Source organism: Lissotriton helveticus, chromosome 1_1 (genome assembly GCF_964261635.1).
Source record: "Lissotriton helveticus chromosome 1_1, aLisHel1.1, whole genome shotgun sequence".
Classification (NCBI taxonomy): Eukaryota; Metazoa; Chordata; class Amphibia; order Caudata; family Salamandridae; genus Lissotriton; species Lissotriton helveticus.
In genome coordinates, this window is record NC_136057.1 from 1,615,027,706 (window position 1) to 1,615,043,431 (window position 15,726).

General features: G+C 45.4%; 1 protein-coding gene across 1 annotated transcript in view; it reads left to right on the plus strand.

The window, feature by feature from the left end:
• LOC144829274 (uncharacterized) overlaps window positions 1-3,048 on the plus strand; it is a 74,812-nt gene extending 71,764 nt beyond the window's left edge. Inside the window, exon 2 of the mRNA XM_078688230.1 lies at window positions 951-3,048. Within this exon, the coding sequence (XP_078544356.1) occupies window positions 951-1,300 (350 nt within the window). The 3' untranslated portion in view covers window positions 1,301-3,048. The remainder of the gene's footprint in view (window positions 1-950) is intronic.
• The last annotated feature ends 12,678 nt before the right edge of the window (window positions 3,049-15,726 follow it).

Here is a 15,726-nt window from a genome sequence, read left to right on the forward strand (position 1 = left end):
GAGTTATACTCTTGGGAATTATAATTGTGTTACCTATTTGCCCTGAACACATTTTTCTATTGCTTAATTCGATTTTGTACAGGCTAAGGGTACTTCATTCCTGCCAATCATAAAATTCTCTAAAAAATCCCTCTCAATGTGTCACATGTATGTTCTATGAGACTTTTTTAGGGCGATCTGATGCGTCTTCAGATAATGCGCCAAGAACTCTTAAATATTAGTTTCTTGCTTGTTCCTCAAAGCCACCCTTCATAAGCAGAATGTTGCATGCTAGAGTCAGCACTGTTAATCTTTCGATTTTCATGTACATCTTTGCTGTAGAGAAACATATTCACATATATACATATGCCATTCTCTATAAAGAGGCCAAGGACTGTAAGGACAGAGGGGCTTATTTACAATCACTTGCGCCACTTGCGCCACCCTTATGTCACTTTTCCCATGTTAAAAATGACGCAAAAGTGGCGCAAGGGGCTTGTAAATCTACCCCAGGGAATCTGATGTACCTTCTTACCTGCCAAGGCTGGTTTCATGTGCATTGGTGGGTAGTTTCAGTAGCTCACTCTGAGATCTGAATCTTTGGAGTCCAAGTGTCTCTTAATGGAACCTTTCTCCATAATAAAATCCACAATATAATTAGTGTGCTAGGATTTGGTATTTATTTGTTTTGACATTTCTATGTGCATTTATCCGCTTTTTTCAATCACGTTCTCTCTCTTTTTTCCATATTTATTTTGTGAAAAAATGAAGTTGCAATTAGTTCCTTATGTCACCGATAAGTTTACACTCATATTTGGCTGCCTGGTGGGTTTTAATACTGTAATTACCAAATATATGATATGCTCATATCGAAACATGACCATTGTAACATAAACATGTGCAAATCTGCATCTTTTCTAAAGAATACGTCCAAATGGCACTGATGTCTTTCTTTTTCACTCTTTGCTTAGCCAGAGCTGGAGACTGCCACCTGCCCGGCGAGCCATGTGGGGGGCTGCAACGGACCAACTTTAGCACCAAGCAGCTGACCGAGCTGGAGAAGGAGTTCCACTTCAGCAAGTACCTGACCCGTGCGCGACGTCTCGAGGTGGCCGTGGCCCTGCAGCTCAATGAGAGTCAGGTGAAGATCTGGTTCCAGAACCGCCGCATGAAGCAGAAGAAGAGGGAGCGAGAGGCCTTCCAGTGGCTACCGCCCAGCGGCCAGGGGCAGGAGGATCCTGCGTCTTCAGACAAGTCAGACTCCGCCTCTCCAGCCTCCTCACCGTGTGGCAACACTGAATGTGACACTCCCCCTCTGTGACACTACTTCTGTCTTTGTTCGCAAAGATTACCCTCAACAGGTGTGACAGTTTCCAAAGATGACTCTACTACCACCCATCACCAGCAGTAAACAAAGAGTTTGATACTACTTCAAGTCCATCTCCAAAGACTACTCTTCCACAACCCCCTGACTTGTAGTGAGAGTTTTACATTAGTTCAAGCTTCTTTCCAAATACTACTCTTCCGCCACCAATGATCTGAAGCATAAGTTCAACACAACTTCATGTCCCTTTCCAAAATCTACCTACCATACTGGATTACTATACCAAGCCCTCGGTAGCCTGCAATAGTAAAGCGATATTGTGATATGACTTTGTGTGGAAAACAAAGCGCTACCTAAATTCTATAATACATTGCCCCTTCTCTATTTCCAAAGCTTATTAATTTAGATATTTTTTCTGGCCCGGTTTGCGATCTGCAGAGATGGTGTGACACTATCTGAGGTCACTTTCCAAAGAACTAACACACCACAGATTACTTCTCATCCCCCACCTGAATCATTCCAACATCTACCCTGCTTGTGTCACACCCCCAGAAGCCCTTGTCCTGAATTGCTTATTTCACTTTACACTGATCTTTAAACTCATAGATCACTCTTCCAGTCATCACTCCACCATCCAGAGACCAGAACCACTTGTCTTGCCTACCACAATCCTTCACCTGGGGTGCTTCTGTTACAGCAACCGTGCCCTTGAACTGCATTGTGCTTGTAACTCTGCCACGTCACTTTCCAAAGTTCTCCAAACTCATAGGTTATTCCTTCACCCATCACCTCCCCTATTTGCAACCTGGATTGCTTGTCTCATGCTGCCACAATTCTTCCCCTGTGTTGCTTTTGTTATAGTATCCCAAGCCCTTCACCTGGATTGTGTGCGCACTGTGTGGACGTTCCAAATATCCCCAAACTCACAGATTATTTTTCCACCTACCACCCCACCATTCCATGACCTGGAGGGCATGTGAGACACCATCATCTGTCACTTTGTGAAGGTCTCTAAATTCACAGATTATTCTTTCGTGGTCTCCTCCTCCGACACCCCCAATCCTTGATCTGGGGAGCATGTGTGACACAAGCATGTTACTTTCCAAAAATCTCCAAGCACTCTAGATGATACTTTTATGGATTTTCCTCCTCAACAGCCCCAATCCTACTGTCAGTCAGGCCGTCTAGAACCGGCCACCCACCACCTATCCCTATCGCTTGTCCCCGTCACCTTACTCATCTGGCTCTTCTCATTCCCAATGAAAGGGTGCGAGTCTGTATCAGTCAGGGCCTCCACCAATGAAAGCGAGCGAGCCTGTATCAGGCAGTGGCTCTAACTTATTGCAAAACTTTTCCCAATGTAAAGCACAGAAGGCCTGCACAATGTTTTAATTATTGCTAATGTGTAGCTCTTTGAATCGCAGAGTGCTGCAGGCACCTCTCATTCCAAAGAAACAATGGAGAGCTTACTGTTTATAAGAACTTCTGAGTCACAACTCGGCAAAAAAAGGATCTGGAAAGTCCAAGGCAGCTGATGCAGACACCACGCACTAGTTGAGGGAGGAACACCCCTCACGGTGCCACAATGTTAAATGTCCTTCGTACAGGTGGAGTGGGGTGCAAAGATTGACCTTTGCAAATCAGATGTTTTATAGCTTTGCTTGCAGCAAGATGCGTGAAGGCACATTGCTGCGCATCACCAAAGAACCCTTGAGCCTCATCACAAACGGATCCTGGCGGCCATTTTGGAAACACTGTATGGTACATCATACGCGGCTGAAAATACATGTATTATGGGTCAAGTTATGCTGCCGAGCCTTAAAATTCATTTCCAAATCGAAGTAGAATAACAAACCCTGCAGAGCGGTTCCCTGACGCATTTAATGGGGAGTAAATGAAGTTGGGAGCCTGGTTCATCTGTCGTGCTGTGTTGCCGAGGTGTTTACGTACATTTTTCAAGGAACCAAAGGTATTTTTAATGGAGAGACCATTTAATCGCTTAAACGAGCTCCCAGCAGAAGAAACTGCGGAGACAAAAACATTAACGACATTTAAGCGGCCTGTGACATCGCGTGGAGACATGCCTATAAAAAAAAGGTTACATTTCGAGACTATGTGATCACTGTGTCGAACTTTAGCGTTCATTTCCCTTGATTATCGTGAACCAGACACCCCTCCAGAGGAGAGCCGGGAGTCACGTGCATTATCGGATAAGGGCCCAGAGCATTAATACTGATGCAAGCGGGGAGGAGCGGCGCGTGCACGCAGCCCGCGCGGTCGGCCATCGCTTACTGCGGCGAAGCTCCCATCACAGAGATGTTCATTAGCGATTAGATCTGCGGCCGCTGTGAAGAAGCACATAGTTCACTTTAAGAAATAAATTACCGCCGGTAATTTATGGGCTCCGAAGCGGAAAGTGACGCCCGAGATATAACTTACCACCGATATGCGAGATAGGGAACGGGTCCCGTGAAGGGACACTGATATTGGGGGCGCGGGGAAGGGGTTCCTGGTAGTTTATTGAGGGCGGTGTCAGGTTTGCGCCACCCTGGCAGCAGCAGACTTGGGCATCATATATATCAGCACATCTGAGAAATGAATCAAACATATTTCAGGGGATATTCACGATGAACTGCAGAATCAAAGGGTTTTCAGCACATTGTTTTCAGTCAAAATAATCTGTGGGTCCGTCCGTCGGTCGGTCCATCCATCCATCCATCTATCCATCCATCCATCCGTCCATCCATCCGTCCATCCGTCCGTCTGTCTGTCTGTCTGTCTGTCTGACTGTCTATACAAAAATATTCAATTTCAGCACAAGATCGCCACTCGACAGGGCTCCATGAAGGAGGAGAGATTGCTTAGGCCCCGTGTAGCTGATGCCGGATCACTTACAATAGTAGGAACATGACCCGGATTCATTACAACATTGTGTCCCCAAATAACAATTTTGGCGGCATATTTATTCCACCCTGCCCTGTTGGCCTTACCATAAATTCTGTGGCCTTTGTCATAACAAACTCTCCAAACATGATGTCAACCCTGCTAGGAAGATGTTTCTATAGAAATTAGGATTTATTTATCTTTCGTTTGACAACAGGTTATTTTCACAGCAAGTTTTAGGCCCATCCAAAGTTAGGCCTGGACAGACAGTCGACCCTTATCCTTTGTCTGGTTTCATATGAACCAGGCTGAAAGGTCTCAGTCCCTGTATGATGCTCTTCCATACCTTGGCACCTCGAAAGACTTCTTATTCAAAGAGATACTGGGGGGAGAGGGGGGGGGGGTAGTTTACTCCCATGTGTTAGCGTGGGGAGTCAGTGTCCGCCTTCATCTCAGTCCCGCTTTGTGTATCATAACCAAGTGGATATCAGGAAGGAAACGACTAAAGACTAGAGCAAGAAAAATGGAACATTAGAAAAAAGTAAAACTGTTAAAGAAAAAATTCACAGCAATGTGTGTCAGGCACTCCGTGTGTGAAGACCAATGTTTGCAAACAAACTGTCAACTCGACAATGTCTCTGCAAAGAGCCTTTACCACAGACACACGAAGCTGAAACCTAAAGTGTTGTAGTGCCACTATTAACTTGCATGTTGCAGGTAAAACTTTAACACAAAAAAGGAAGCGTTTATAGCAGAGTTCTTTTTTCTTTGATGCCCCTGTTCTCTTTTGTGCTTAAACTTCCATTCTCTCTAGTTTTTCCTTCCTCAATTATTTGCTTTATTTTTAAACATGTTTCTTTCTTGTGTTCCTCGGCTCTGTTCTGCCTCAGTTTCGTGCTTTACTTTTCCTTCTTTTAATTTCATTGCTACCCACTTCCTTTTTGTGTTTTTTGACTTTTGCCCCTGTTCTTGCCCCTCTTTCCTTTCCGTACCTTTCTTTTTTACAAATATTGCATTTGTGGTAACGTTTCTTGGTGCACTTTGTGACTAAATGATTGCTTTTGCTGCTATTACCACTGTTTATGTGAAAAGCCTTATTTTGTTCTGTTTAAAGAGATATTAATTCTGTGTTTGTTTTCTCTCTTGTGTTTCTTGTTCAATACTCTAAGCACCTTAACTGAAACCGGGATCTTTATTTATCAAAGTCTTCAGTTTCCTTAGAGACCTAATGAGAAATATTTGCTACATATTTTCCTCACAGTGTCTTGCAAATAAATGTTCTGTTTGCCCTGCGCAAACCACATGTTGGAAATTTTCCTATTTACTATTATGTGAGCTGTACTTTAGGATATACAATTAAGAGTTAACAAACTCTGCGTTTAAAAGTCATAAATCTCCTCCCGATGTGTACATTTTCTGTTGAAATCCAGCCTGTTGGTGAGAAATCTACAGAGCTCATACATTACTAATACCACAACTTGTCAATATTATCTAATGTGGGTTTACCATAAGGTGGAAAATCGCAATGCCTGAATTGTGTGTAAATGTGCCTTTTTCAAATGTAATTGTCTTATTTTATTTTCCCTATGGAACAAAATCCCTAACCTTCATAAAATTATGAGTTGTTTCCTACCCTGGAAACCCATACTTAAGCTTTTTAAAGTAATCTTATGAGATTTCCAGTTTGGGATATACATGTTAGTGTATGTAAATCCATAAATACTTATGAATTTGAGGGCATTTTGTGAATTTTGGATGGCTAATCTCCTATTCCAGCCCATCAAGTCAGCACGGTTTAAAATCAGCCAAACTGGTGTATTGACTTTTTTGAAATCTCACTTATCTGAATCAGAATATAGAACTTAGAATCGCAAAAGCCTTCCTGTGCAACTAAGTTACATTTAGGCTTGTGATTAGGGCCCACAGAATCAAGCGATCTTGAGATAGACACAAACAAATTTGTTTATACATTTTGCAATGCCAGTAATAGTGCAGGTTGGACGTTAGTATGTGACTGAAAACAAGGAAACAAAATGAAACGGTTGACAGCTAGACAAATTACTTTTGATTCACAATGTGTGCAGGGTTCTGGTATTAAGATGATTATATTTCATTGGTGGGGGTGGAGGTGGAGGATTGAAGTAAAAAAAAAAAATATCAAACAGTAAGATCCTACCTCTGTTTGCCAGGACAATAAATTGAAAGAATTATACGGGTTTAACCTTAAAACTATGATGCATGTGAAATCAGCCAATAAATGCATATTGATGTATCGCTATATCTGCTGAGTGTGCTGTTTTCTGAAGAACGAGGGGTCTGTGTGAAGGGTAAACCTCTGCACGGCTGGGAAGGTGGATAATGCACCTGGCTGTCCACGGACCGACGGGAATGGTGAATCTAGCTCAGCAGGAGAGCGCCGGCATCTATAGGCCCCCTGTTCAGGTACCACAAGTCTCCCTGTCACTTACTTGGTGTGATTCTCTCCCACTGGGACATTCCTACCTTTTGAAAAGTGTTAATGTTTTCAGACCTGCTAACTCACGCAGTGCTGAGTTGTGTCACACGATATGGGTTCACTTTATGCATCGACCTGGTGAAGAGATATTATTTATCACAGGGGGAGCTTTAAGGTGAGCTCAAACCCTTTAGGTAGAGTAGGCGTCTAGCTCATCTGTGGACCTTTTGCCCTGTTTTGACACACTTGGAGGTGAATGATAAGATGGGGCTATGTACAGGTGACAGACGGTCCCGCTGTCTGTCACCACCAATGGGTATGCGACGTTTACGACGCAACTATTACAACGCCGTTCCATTACGACGCGGTCATAACAACGAAAGTTGTTACAACGAATTGCGCTGGGGGGCGCTCAAGGATAGTAAACCATTTAATTTACTATCCCAACACCTTCCCTGCTATCCACGGGGACTGGTGTTGGAATAGTAAATAAAAATGTTTTAATTTGCGCCCCCCCCAACGCAAGTCGTTGTAACGACTTGCGTTGTTACAACCGCGTTGTAATGGAACGCGTTGTAAAAGTGTGTGTCGTAATGACGTACATCCCCACCAATGAACCGAAGGGACTCCTATCAGTATGCTTGGCACTTGTAGCACTGTGCTGCTGCACATAGGCCGTGGCCAGCACAATATTCTATAGCAGTGTTTCCCAAACTGTGCGTGAGGTCCCACTGGTGAGTCACAAGCCGATTTTTGGTGGTTCAAGAGCATTTAATCACAGAAAACCCGCATGGCTGCGAAGTGTTTCGGCCCTCCTGGCCTTGATCATGCGTCCAGAATGTAACATAGTACGCCCATATAAGTGCATAATCATGCTCATAGAACCAGGACAATGCAAAACAATGCTCAGCACATAGGAAATGACTGTAGTCGTATTATTGGAGTGTATACTCGCAAAAACAAAGCATAAGTATATCTTATTAAATTGCATGCAATGAGTTTCAGAAATAATACAAATAAAAATGTGCAATTCATGTTGAACGCACCATGAACTAAATCAAAATAAGCTATAAGTGCATTGAAATGGAGTGTGCGTATATCTGAGGCAGCAGATCAAGCCCCAGAAGTTAATCTAAATAGCAGGTCATACAAATCATATGTGTTGCACAGCGAACAACAATTTCAATAAATACACAAATTAACTTATAATGTCAAACGTAGTTGGGAGGGAACCGTCCTGTAATGAGCACGTCATATGCTTGCCTACAAGCTGATATATATATTTTTACAGAGTTTTATATAGCGTGAACGTGACCTGGACCGGGTATCAGAGCGCTTTACATAGCACCAGTTGCATTACATGAGGACACATTCATTTTTGTTAGGCACGGGGAGATTAAGTGATTTGCCCAAGCTGTTAGGCCAACTCATCTCCCCAATATATAATGGCATGCAAGAATTGTAAAATGACATAGGGTAAGTCTCGGAGATAGGTCTCAATTAAAGTAATGCCAGTTAATACCCGCCACACGCCAGAGGCGTGCCGACATGCAAACGATCAGGAATTTCGGGCTTACAAACATCCAATGACAGAAGTCAAGCCAGGGAAGGTAGGACCAATATTTTTTTAAGTATAGCAGTGCAAAATAAGGTAGGCATGACAGAAATCGGGTGAGCGGCCCATACAGTATACAGAGGAAATGGCAGCAAAAGGTGATGCTGTGGCCAAGCAACCTGTTGCTCAAAGTTGGGCCCATGTTGGGATATTGAAACTCACAGAGGCCTAATGAACCAGAGATAACTGGGAACACAAAATCATGCCATAGTGGGCAAACATCTAATTGCTCATAGGTTAGCGCCAGAGTTGGCCAAGCACAAAACCGTATAGAAAGATAATCAAGTAGTGCTCATGTCTAAGTGGGCAAAAGAGCAGTATCTTAAAATGAGTGATGCCCCATGATTGCTATTCTAAAACTTGGGTCGTAGTTCTGAAAAGCTTTTGAAGCACTGGTCCCACTGTCGCAAATGAGAAATGCAAGCCCCGCCTAGAGCGAGCAGCGCTGCCAATAATTGGCAGATGAAGTGGTGGTTTGGGCTCAGCATCACAGCTGCATGCAGTTCATTATTTAGCTCAATGCAATAAGCAGACAACATGCGACACCTGTGCCTAGAGCACGTAATGTACGGCCCCATAACTTAGCACTTGGGTAACACTCTGGTATATACATCTTTGGCAGTATATTAAAATCGTGCTAATATAACATCTTTCGAGTGAATTCGAAGCATCTATACTAGAGGTGGGCGAGACACTGAAAGGTCAAGCCAGACGCTTGGCCCTGGCACAGCTCGAGGTCCTCTTGGAAATTCAAGCCCAAAATGAGCCGAGCCTTCATGTGGCTTCTGCAAGCCCCCGCGCGCTAACCTCATGTCCCAAGAACTAAAGGCAGAGAGCGAGTTCCCTGCTCTCCCATTGATGCAGGTAACTCAGTGTTGGAGGGCAGGCCCGGGCTGTCCTTCACAGGGCCGGACTGGGAACTAAAACTGGCACTGGCAAAGAGCTCGGCCGGTCCGTTTGCCAGGGCTGGTTTGGGCCGATTTTGTTACAGGGGCTGATGGCCTTGTAACAAAAACGGCCCCCAGAGGCCCAAAATCGTCCCCCACCCTAGCGGCCCACCGGGGAAACGCCCTGTGCCTGCTGCGGCCAGTCCGGAACCTGGTCCTTCATCTCTCGCAGACAGACTGACATGCTGTGCATAGCGGGGAGTTGTCAGCACGGTCGGTCCGGGACAGCGAGGGAGCATGGTCTGTGACCGCACAGAAAGAGTAGAAGTCACGTGCCACGGACGGTGCCATTACTCCTCTCCATCCCTGATGACGTGCAATGTCACCTTTTACTTCCGCTCAAGAATGTCAAACTTCAGACATCCGGCAAAATGGCCGGGGGATTGATACACTACACATCCTGTATGAACATGAATGGGATAGACCGGGTCCGGGTCAAATATTTGATGACTCTGCTGCAAATGCAGTGTTTTTTGTTTTTTTACAGCAAGCAAGTTTCATTTTTTACACAAATGTATACATTTTCGGATGAATATCTCTTTTGGTTAATTCTGCACCTGGGGTTTTGCGGGCACGCGGCAGCGATGTAAACGCCCCTAAACTGAAATGGAAATTGAACAGGCGCTAAAGTGCTGCTGTTGCAATTAGTTATTTAAGCACACATTTATGTACCAACTGCTGTCTTTAGCAGGCGCGCAACACCCATTGGAATCAAAGGGCTTCACCCCCCCCCCCCTCTCGTGTGTTGCATCCCGGGCTCAGACAGCTCCTGGGCTCACACACAGCCGCACCCGAGCACTTCACAGGTCTTTAAAAGACCATGTGCATGTTAATGAGGCTTTGATGTTGTTTCACCCCTTTCAAGAGCCCCTGCAGCTCCACTCTGCCTATCGCTTAAAGTTTCAGCCCCCCACCGAAATTTTTAGTCCCATATCCACTCATCCTTCTCTCACCCTGAAACACATATCATTCATTCGATGAACAATAACATATGTTTTTACAGGTAAGCGGAGACTGAGTGCTACATAAGCAGCCACTTAGTTACGAGATTTTGGGCAGGAGTATGCGTTCCCGCATGTTTTACCCCTCATCCTACTATTCCGTTCATGCTCTTGCACCCGTTAGTAAAATGATGAGTTAGCACCTTCAGGATGTCTTAGCACACGTCATAGTCAGTGGTATAACCAAGGGGTGACAGTAAATGGAGGCTTTTCCTCTATGCTATCACTCTATCCTGAACGATAAAAGACATTCTTTGTGATAGTTGCCGATAAGTCGTATTCACAACTTTGTTGTTCGGTTGCACTTTTTGCGGCTTTGTCAGTGACCACGAAGGCCTTGTGATCGCAGTTTCCATCGTGACACTGAGGATGTTCGGTTAGAAGAACGGTCTGATTTCTGATACTTAGTAACACAGGGGCTACGAGGTTCCAAATGTTGAAACAAACACAAGAGTGCCTTTAACCCCTTGCGTGCCGTCCGACGTCACGGTGGGCGTGTGCGGAGGACGGCCGGGGGCTGTCCGAACCACGACCACGCCATAAATCACCCGCACCGCGGCGGAATTTCCGGCGCGGTTAAAGGGTTAAACTATGGACGTTTCATGGTTGTGTCATTGTATTTGAAACTTTCCCACATTATTACAAATCTGTGGTGAAACTCTGCTGGTTGATCTCCAGACACAGCCTTTGTATACAGTGATGCTTCTCACAGCAGGTTAGTCTTCAACAAGGCCAGTCCTAGGAATTGTGGGGCCCTGGGCGAAATGGAAGATGCTAGGCCACTCTAATTTGCATGTGACATCACAAGAAGTGACATCATAGAAAACCAAAATCCATTGGCAGAGGAGGGCCGCCCTACTGCTTTTAAGCAGTGTCACTTATGGAAAAATAAAATGATAACTACGTTTTTATTTTATTTTTTCCTTGTTGCGGCAGCTTTGCGGGCGGGACTGGGCGGGGCTGCTCTGCTGACACAGCACGGGAATGAAGGAGTGGTTTGCACTCCCTAAAGTGCGCATGAATGTTTGGCCAGCCCTCGGGCCAGTCAAACATTCATGCGCACTTTGCATGTTCTCCATGCAGGCTGCATTACAGCCTGCATGGGGAACATGCCCAGCCTACCATTCTCTGGCTGAACGCAGAACCACAGTGCTCCGACCAATCAGAATGCTACGTTGAAGCATTGTGATTTGCTATCAGGAGGCTGGGAGTGGGGTGCATCCTGCTTCCTGCCCTGGAAGTGGGGAAGAGGACCAAGGGGAGGTGGCGGTGATGTATAACTGCAGATCAGTAGTTTGAATCCAGGTAAGGCACAATCGTCCTTCCAGGGTCCAATATCTGAGTGTCATTCAATAGTATAATAGCAACTCCATACAAAAAGGAGAATGAACCTCTTTTATATGGTAGTGGTAATTCAAATGACAGCTAAAAATACCTTTGACACACCACCACATAGGTATTGTGCTTTTCACCTCTGTGTTAATACTCAATGTGTTGTGTGCATCTTTTCATGCTAAATATTCTAGGCAAAGGCTTAGAATAACATCACCATGAACAAGCATTGACAAAGCCAATAAGTCTCACCTATAAGAGCTATTGGCTTTGGCAATGTGTATTTGCCATGTTGTACACCAGTGTGGCTGCTGTTCAGCATGGTTAAGTTAGTGGCACAGAGTGGCCTTGAGTGGAGTGGTGGGATTAGAGTGTCATCGACTGGATTTGTTGGAGTAGTGTGTCGCAGAGTGGAGTAGGGGGAGTACAGTGTCATACAGCTGAGTAGAGGGGAGTAGAGTTTGGTGGTTTAGTGGCAGAGTGCAGTGTCATATAGTGTAGTACGATAGAGTAGAGTGCCGTAGAGTGGAGTGTGTTGGGATCGGGTGGAGTGGGTTGGAAAGGATTGAGGCAGTGGGTAGATTGGATTGAAGAAGATTGGGGTGGATTGGATTGGACTGTAGAGTGAGTTGGATGGAGTGGAGTGAGGTTTATTGAAGTGAATGGACTGGATTGGATTGTAGAGGGGTGGATTGAAATGGGGTGAGTTGGATTGGATTGAGGTGGATTGGAGTAGGGTGTATTAGATTGGTTTGAGGTGGATTGGATTAGAGTAGGGTGGTTTGGAGTGGATGTGAATTAGAGTGGACAGGAGGGGGTGGATTAGACTGGATTGGAGGGGTGGATTGGATTAGACTGGTGGAGTGGGGTGAATCAGACTGGAGTGCGTGGATTGGAATGTGGTGGTCTGGAGGGATTGGATTTAGTGGGGTGGATTGAACTGGGGCGGGGTGGATTGGATAGGGGTAGAGTGAGGTGGATTGGAGCAGATTGGGGTGGATTGAACGTCAGTGGGGTGGACTGAATGGGGTGGATTGGAATGTGGTGGATTAAAATGGAAAGAGTGGATTGGAGTGTAGTGAATAGGAGTGGGGTAAACCGGAGGGGGGTGGGTGGATTGGAGTGGAGTGTGGTGAACAGGAGTGGAGTGGGGTGGAATGTAGTGAGGTGGGGCGGTTTGGAGTCAGGCAGATTGGAGTGGATAGGAGTGGGGTAGATTGTTGTGGACTGGAGTGGGGAATAATTGGAGTGTGGAAATTGGTGTGGGGCAGTTTGGAGTGGGGTGGGAGGATTGGAATGTGGTGGAGTGGGGGGTCAGAGTAGCACTAAAGAATGTTCAACAATCACATGCGCAGCTGCATTTGGATCTCTTCAGAGATCAACAGGATGAGCAAAAAAATCAAGATCTGTAAGAACCCTCGAGGTTTTTCATAAGGAAGTGATTTGGGGCTGGGGCCCATGGATAAAGGGTGGCCCTGACTCGAGTAGTAAATGAGAATACAACTATACCTTTGCACATTACACTTGATAGGCATTTCAATGTCTTTCCACTCATCATATCAAGGAAGTTGCTTGCTATTTCTACATTTGAAAAGGCAGGTAGCGTGGTTTCGTGGCTGTTGACTGACAGCGTGTCGCACTCTTTCACGACGGGAAACCATGGCTAGCTACAGTAGATCCTTTCGGTCTGCCCTACAACCCACCCTCACTGCCCTGATAAACAAGACCCAGCAGCAGCACTCATCCTGGGCTGTCAACATTGTAACTATGAAATCTCCTACAAGTCATTATATGGACAAGAAATTACTAATTCACAGGCCCTGGACATAAGTGGGCCTGGGGACTCAAAGTGTGTCATGGAGCAGTTAATCAGTAACAATCATGAAAAGAGGGGCCACAGACCTCCCTGCTGGGGAAATTGGGTGGTTATCAGGTTTTCTGCACTTAGCTGCATTTACCCCTCTAGCCCTCTAAGTTTAGCTCTGTTGGCCTGGTCTGGGAAGCAAACATGCTAGTCCCTCAGTGGAATAAAATTGTAGTGATCTACCAGTATAGTGCTGCGAGGCCAAGGACAGGGCCAACCAGCACTACATAATGGATACAAGGCCCTGCAAAGGGGGCCCCACACCTGGACCTTGCAGCCTAATGGAATGTTGCCAGGCCCATCTGCCCTGGGTTACACAGCACTGGATAATGGGCCAAGTCCCAGTGAAAGGGCCCCCACAGATAACTTTGTAGCCTGATCCAGTGCTTCTGGCACATTGGATGGGGAAACACCTCCCCTGTGCCTCAAAGCAGTAGCGCAACACTTTGCTAAACACTGCACCTCTGTGCTGTGCCAGTCTGATCTGGATGCTTCCTCCTCACCTTAGCCACCTCTCCTTACCTGTGAATGCCCAGCTGGTCCTGGAAACAAAAGAGGCTTCTGTTGCCTGGAAATGGAAAACACAAAGGGCAGACAGGACTTCACCACAGGTTTTTAACAGAGGAGCTGCCCCACCCTTGTCCCTGAGAGGCGACATAATTGTTGGCCTTGCTGCTGTCACGTCCTATACCCAGTCTTTCCTCACCCCCCTACAGGGTTGGATTGGGATTAAAAATCGGCCCGGGCAAGTAAAAAAAAGTGGCCCACATTTGCATATTGTCTTTGCAAAACACTGATTCGGCAAAGTTTTATAAAAAAAAAAGGGGGGGGGGTAAAAAAATGCATGGATTAGCGTACACTGGTGAAACACACCTGAATACAAGTGAGGCCACTTTTGCTCGGCCCCCTGCCCCTGCAAAATATGCATATGTTAATGGGCCGGCCCCAGCAAGAGAAAGGGAGTGACACCTCTGACCTTTGATAAAAGGGAGGTAATGGAGGCCCATCTACCTCCGGAAAGGCCACTCAGACACCCACTGGGCCGCTGGCGGCATCTGAAAACCACTGAACCCGCCAAATCACCCCCAGACTGCTCAAAAAAGTAACTCACAGCTGGAACTGGACACCGGCCCCTCGGCATTGCCTGAGAGCCCGCATTACCAATCCAACGCTGCCCCCTTACTACTCCACCTCTAGGAATAACACAACACCCTGGCCAGCGAGGTCGGAACACCTCGCTTAAAAACGAATTAGCGATGTGATTGGTTTCTGAGCTGAGCGCCGGGCCCTGGGTAGCTGCCCACACTGCCCATTCCTAGCACAGGCCCTGGTCTCAAGCTGGAGTACCCACAACATGGGCACAATGAAGTGTGATGTTTCTGTACCTGTTGTCAGTCTCTCTGACATAGTAATGAGGGGCAGACAAAAGGGAAAGTCTGAGCTACAAACTTCCTCACCTTGCACAACAAAAATTGGAGTCCCAACCCACACCCTACCACCAAACAATGGTTAGGGGTAAAAATCTAATTTCCTTACAATACAGTGTCTGATGTAAAACAGGCACGAGAGATTGTCTATTCATAGGGCAATATTATATTTATTTTCACATTAAAGCACAATAAAGAAGTGCACTAGAGAAAAAAATCTGTTGTGGTTGATTTAATAGACTAGAATCAGGGTCACTGGGATTATGTGACAAAAGAGGGTCACATCAAGCAGCAGGATTTAGAAAATTATGTGGCAAGAAAAATCAAAGTATGCGGCATAATGTAGCACATTTTTTAAATAGTATTTCTTCAATATTTTCTACTTTTTGCACTTATTAGCACTGTCTGGGCATTGGGTGCGCCTCTTTAGACCAGTTTAACACCCAAATATAGCAACAAGCAACAGAAAGGTGACCATTCAACCTTTCCAAAAGACCTTCCACTCTGCAGCACGTGTCGCTGCTTTTTTAGTAATTTTTTAACCGTTTGAGCTTGAAACGGTTTTTTGTTGAAATCCGCAGATTATGCAGCAGATGATGGATTATGTGGCAAATGAGGCAAATCTATAATCGTGCAGAAATCACAGCGACTGCACAATCGCATAATTACAGTGGCCCTGACTATAATACTATATATGCGGCGCACTTGATAATTAACTTGGCTCTTACTTCACTAACAGCATTGTCATCAGGGTGGAACAGCAAGAATGTTTCTAAAATCATGTGTTAAAATATCACCTTTAATAAATGCCTCCCAGAGCAGTGATATGATCTCATGCTTCCTTGTGCTAAAGAAATACACTTCTTTGAATTTTGAAGTGACTTAAGCTTATTTGTACA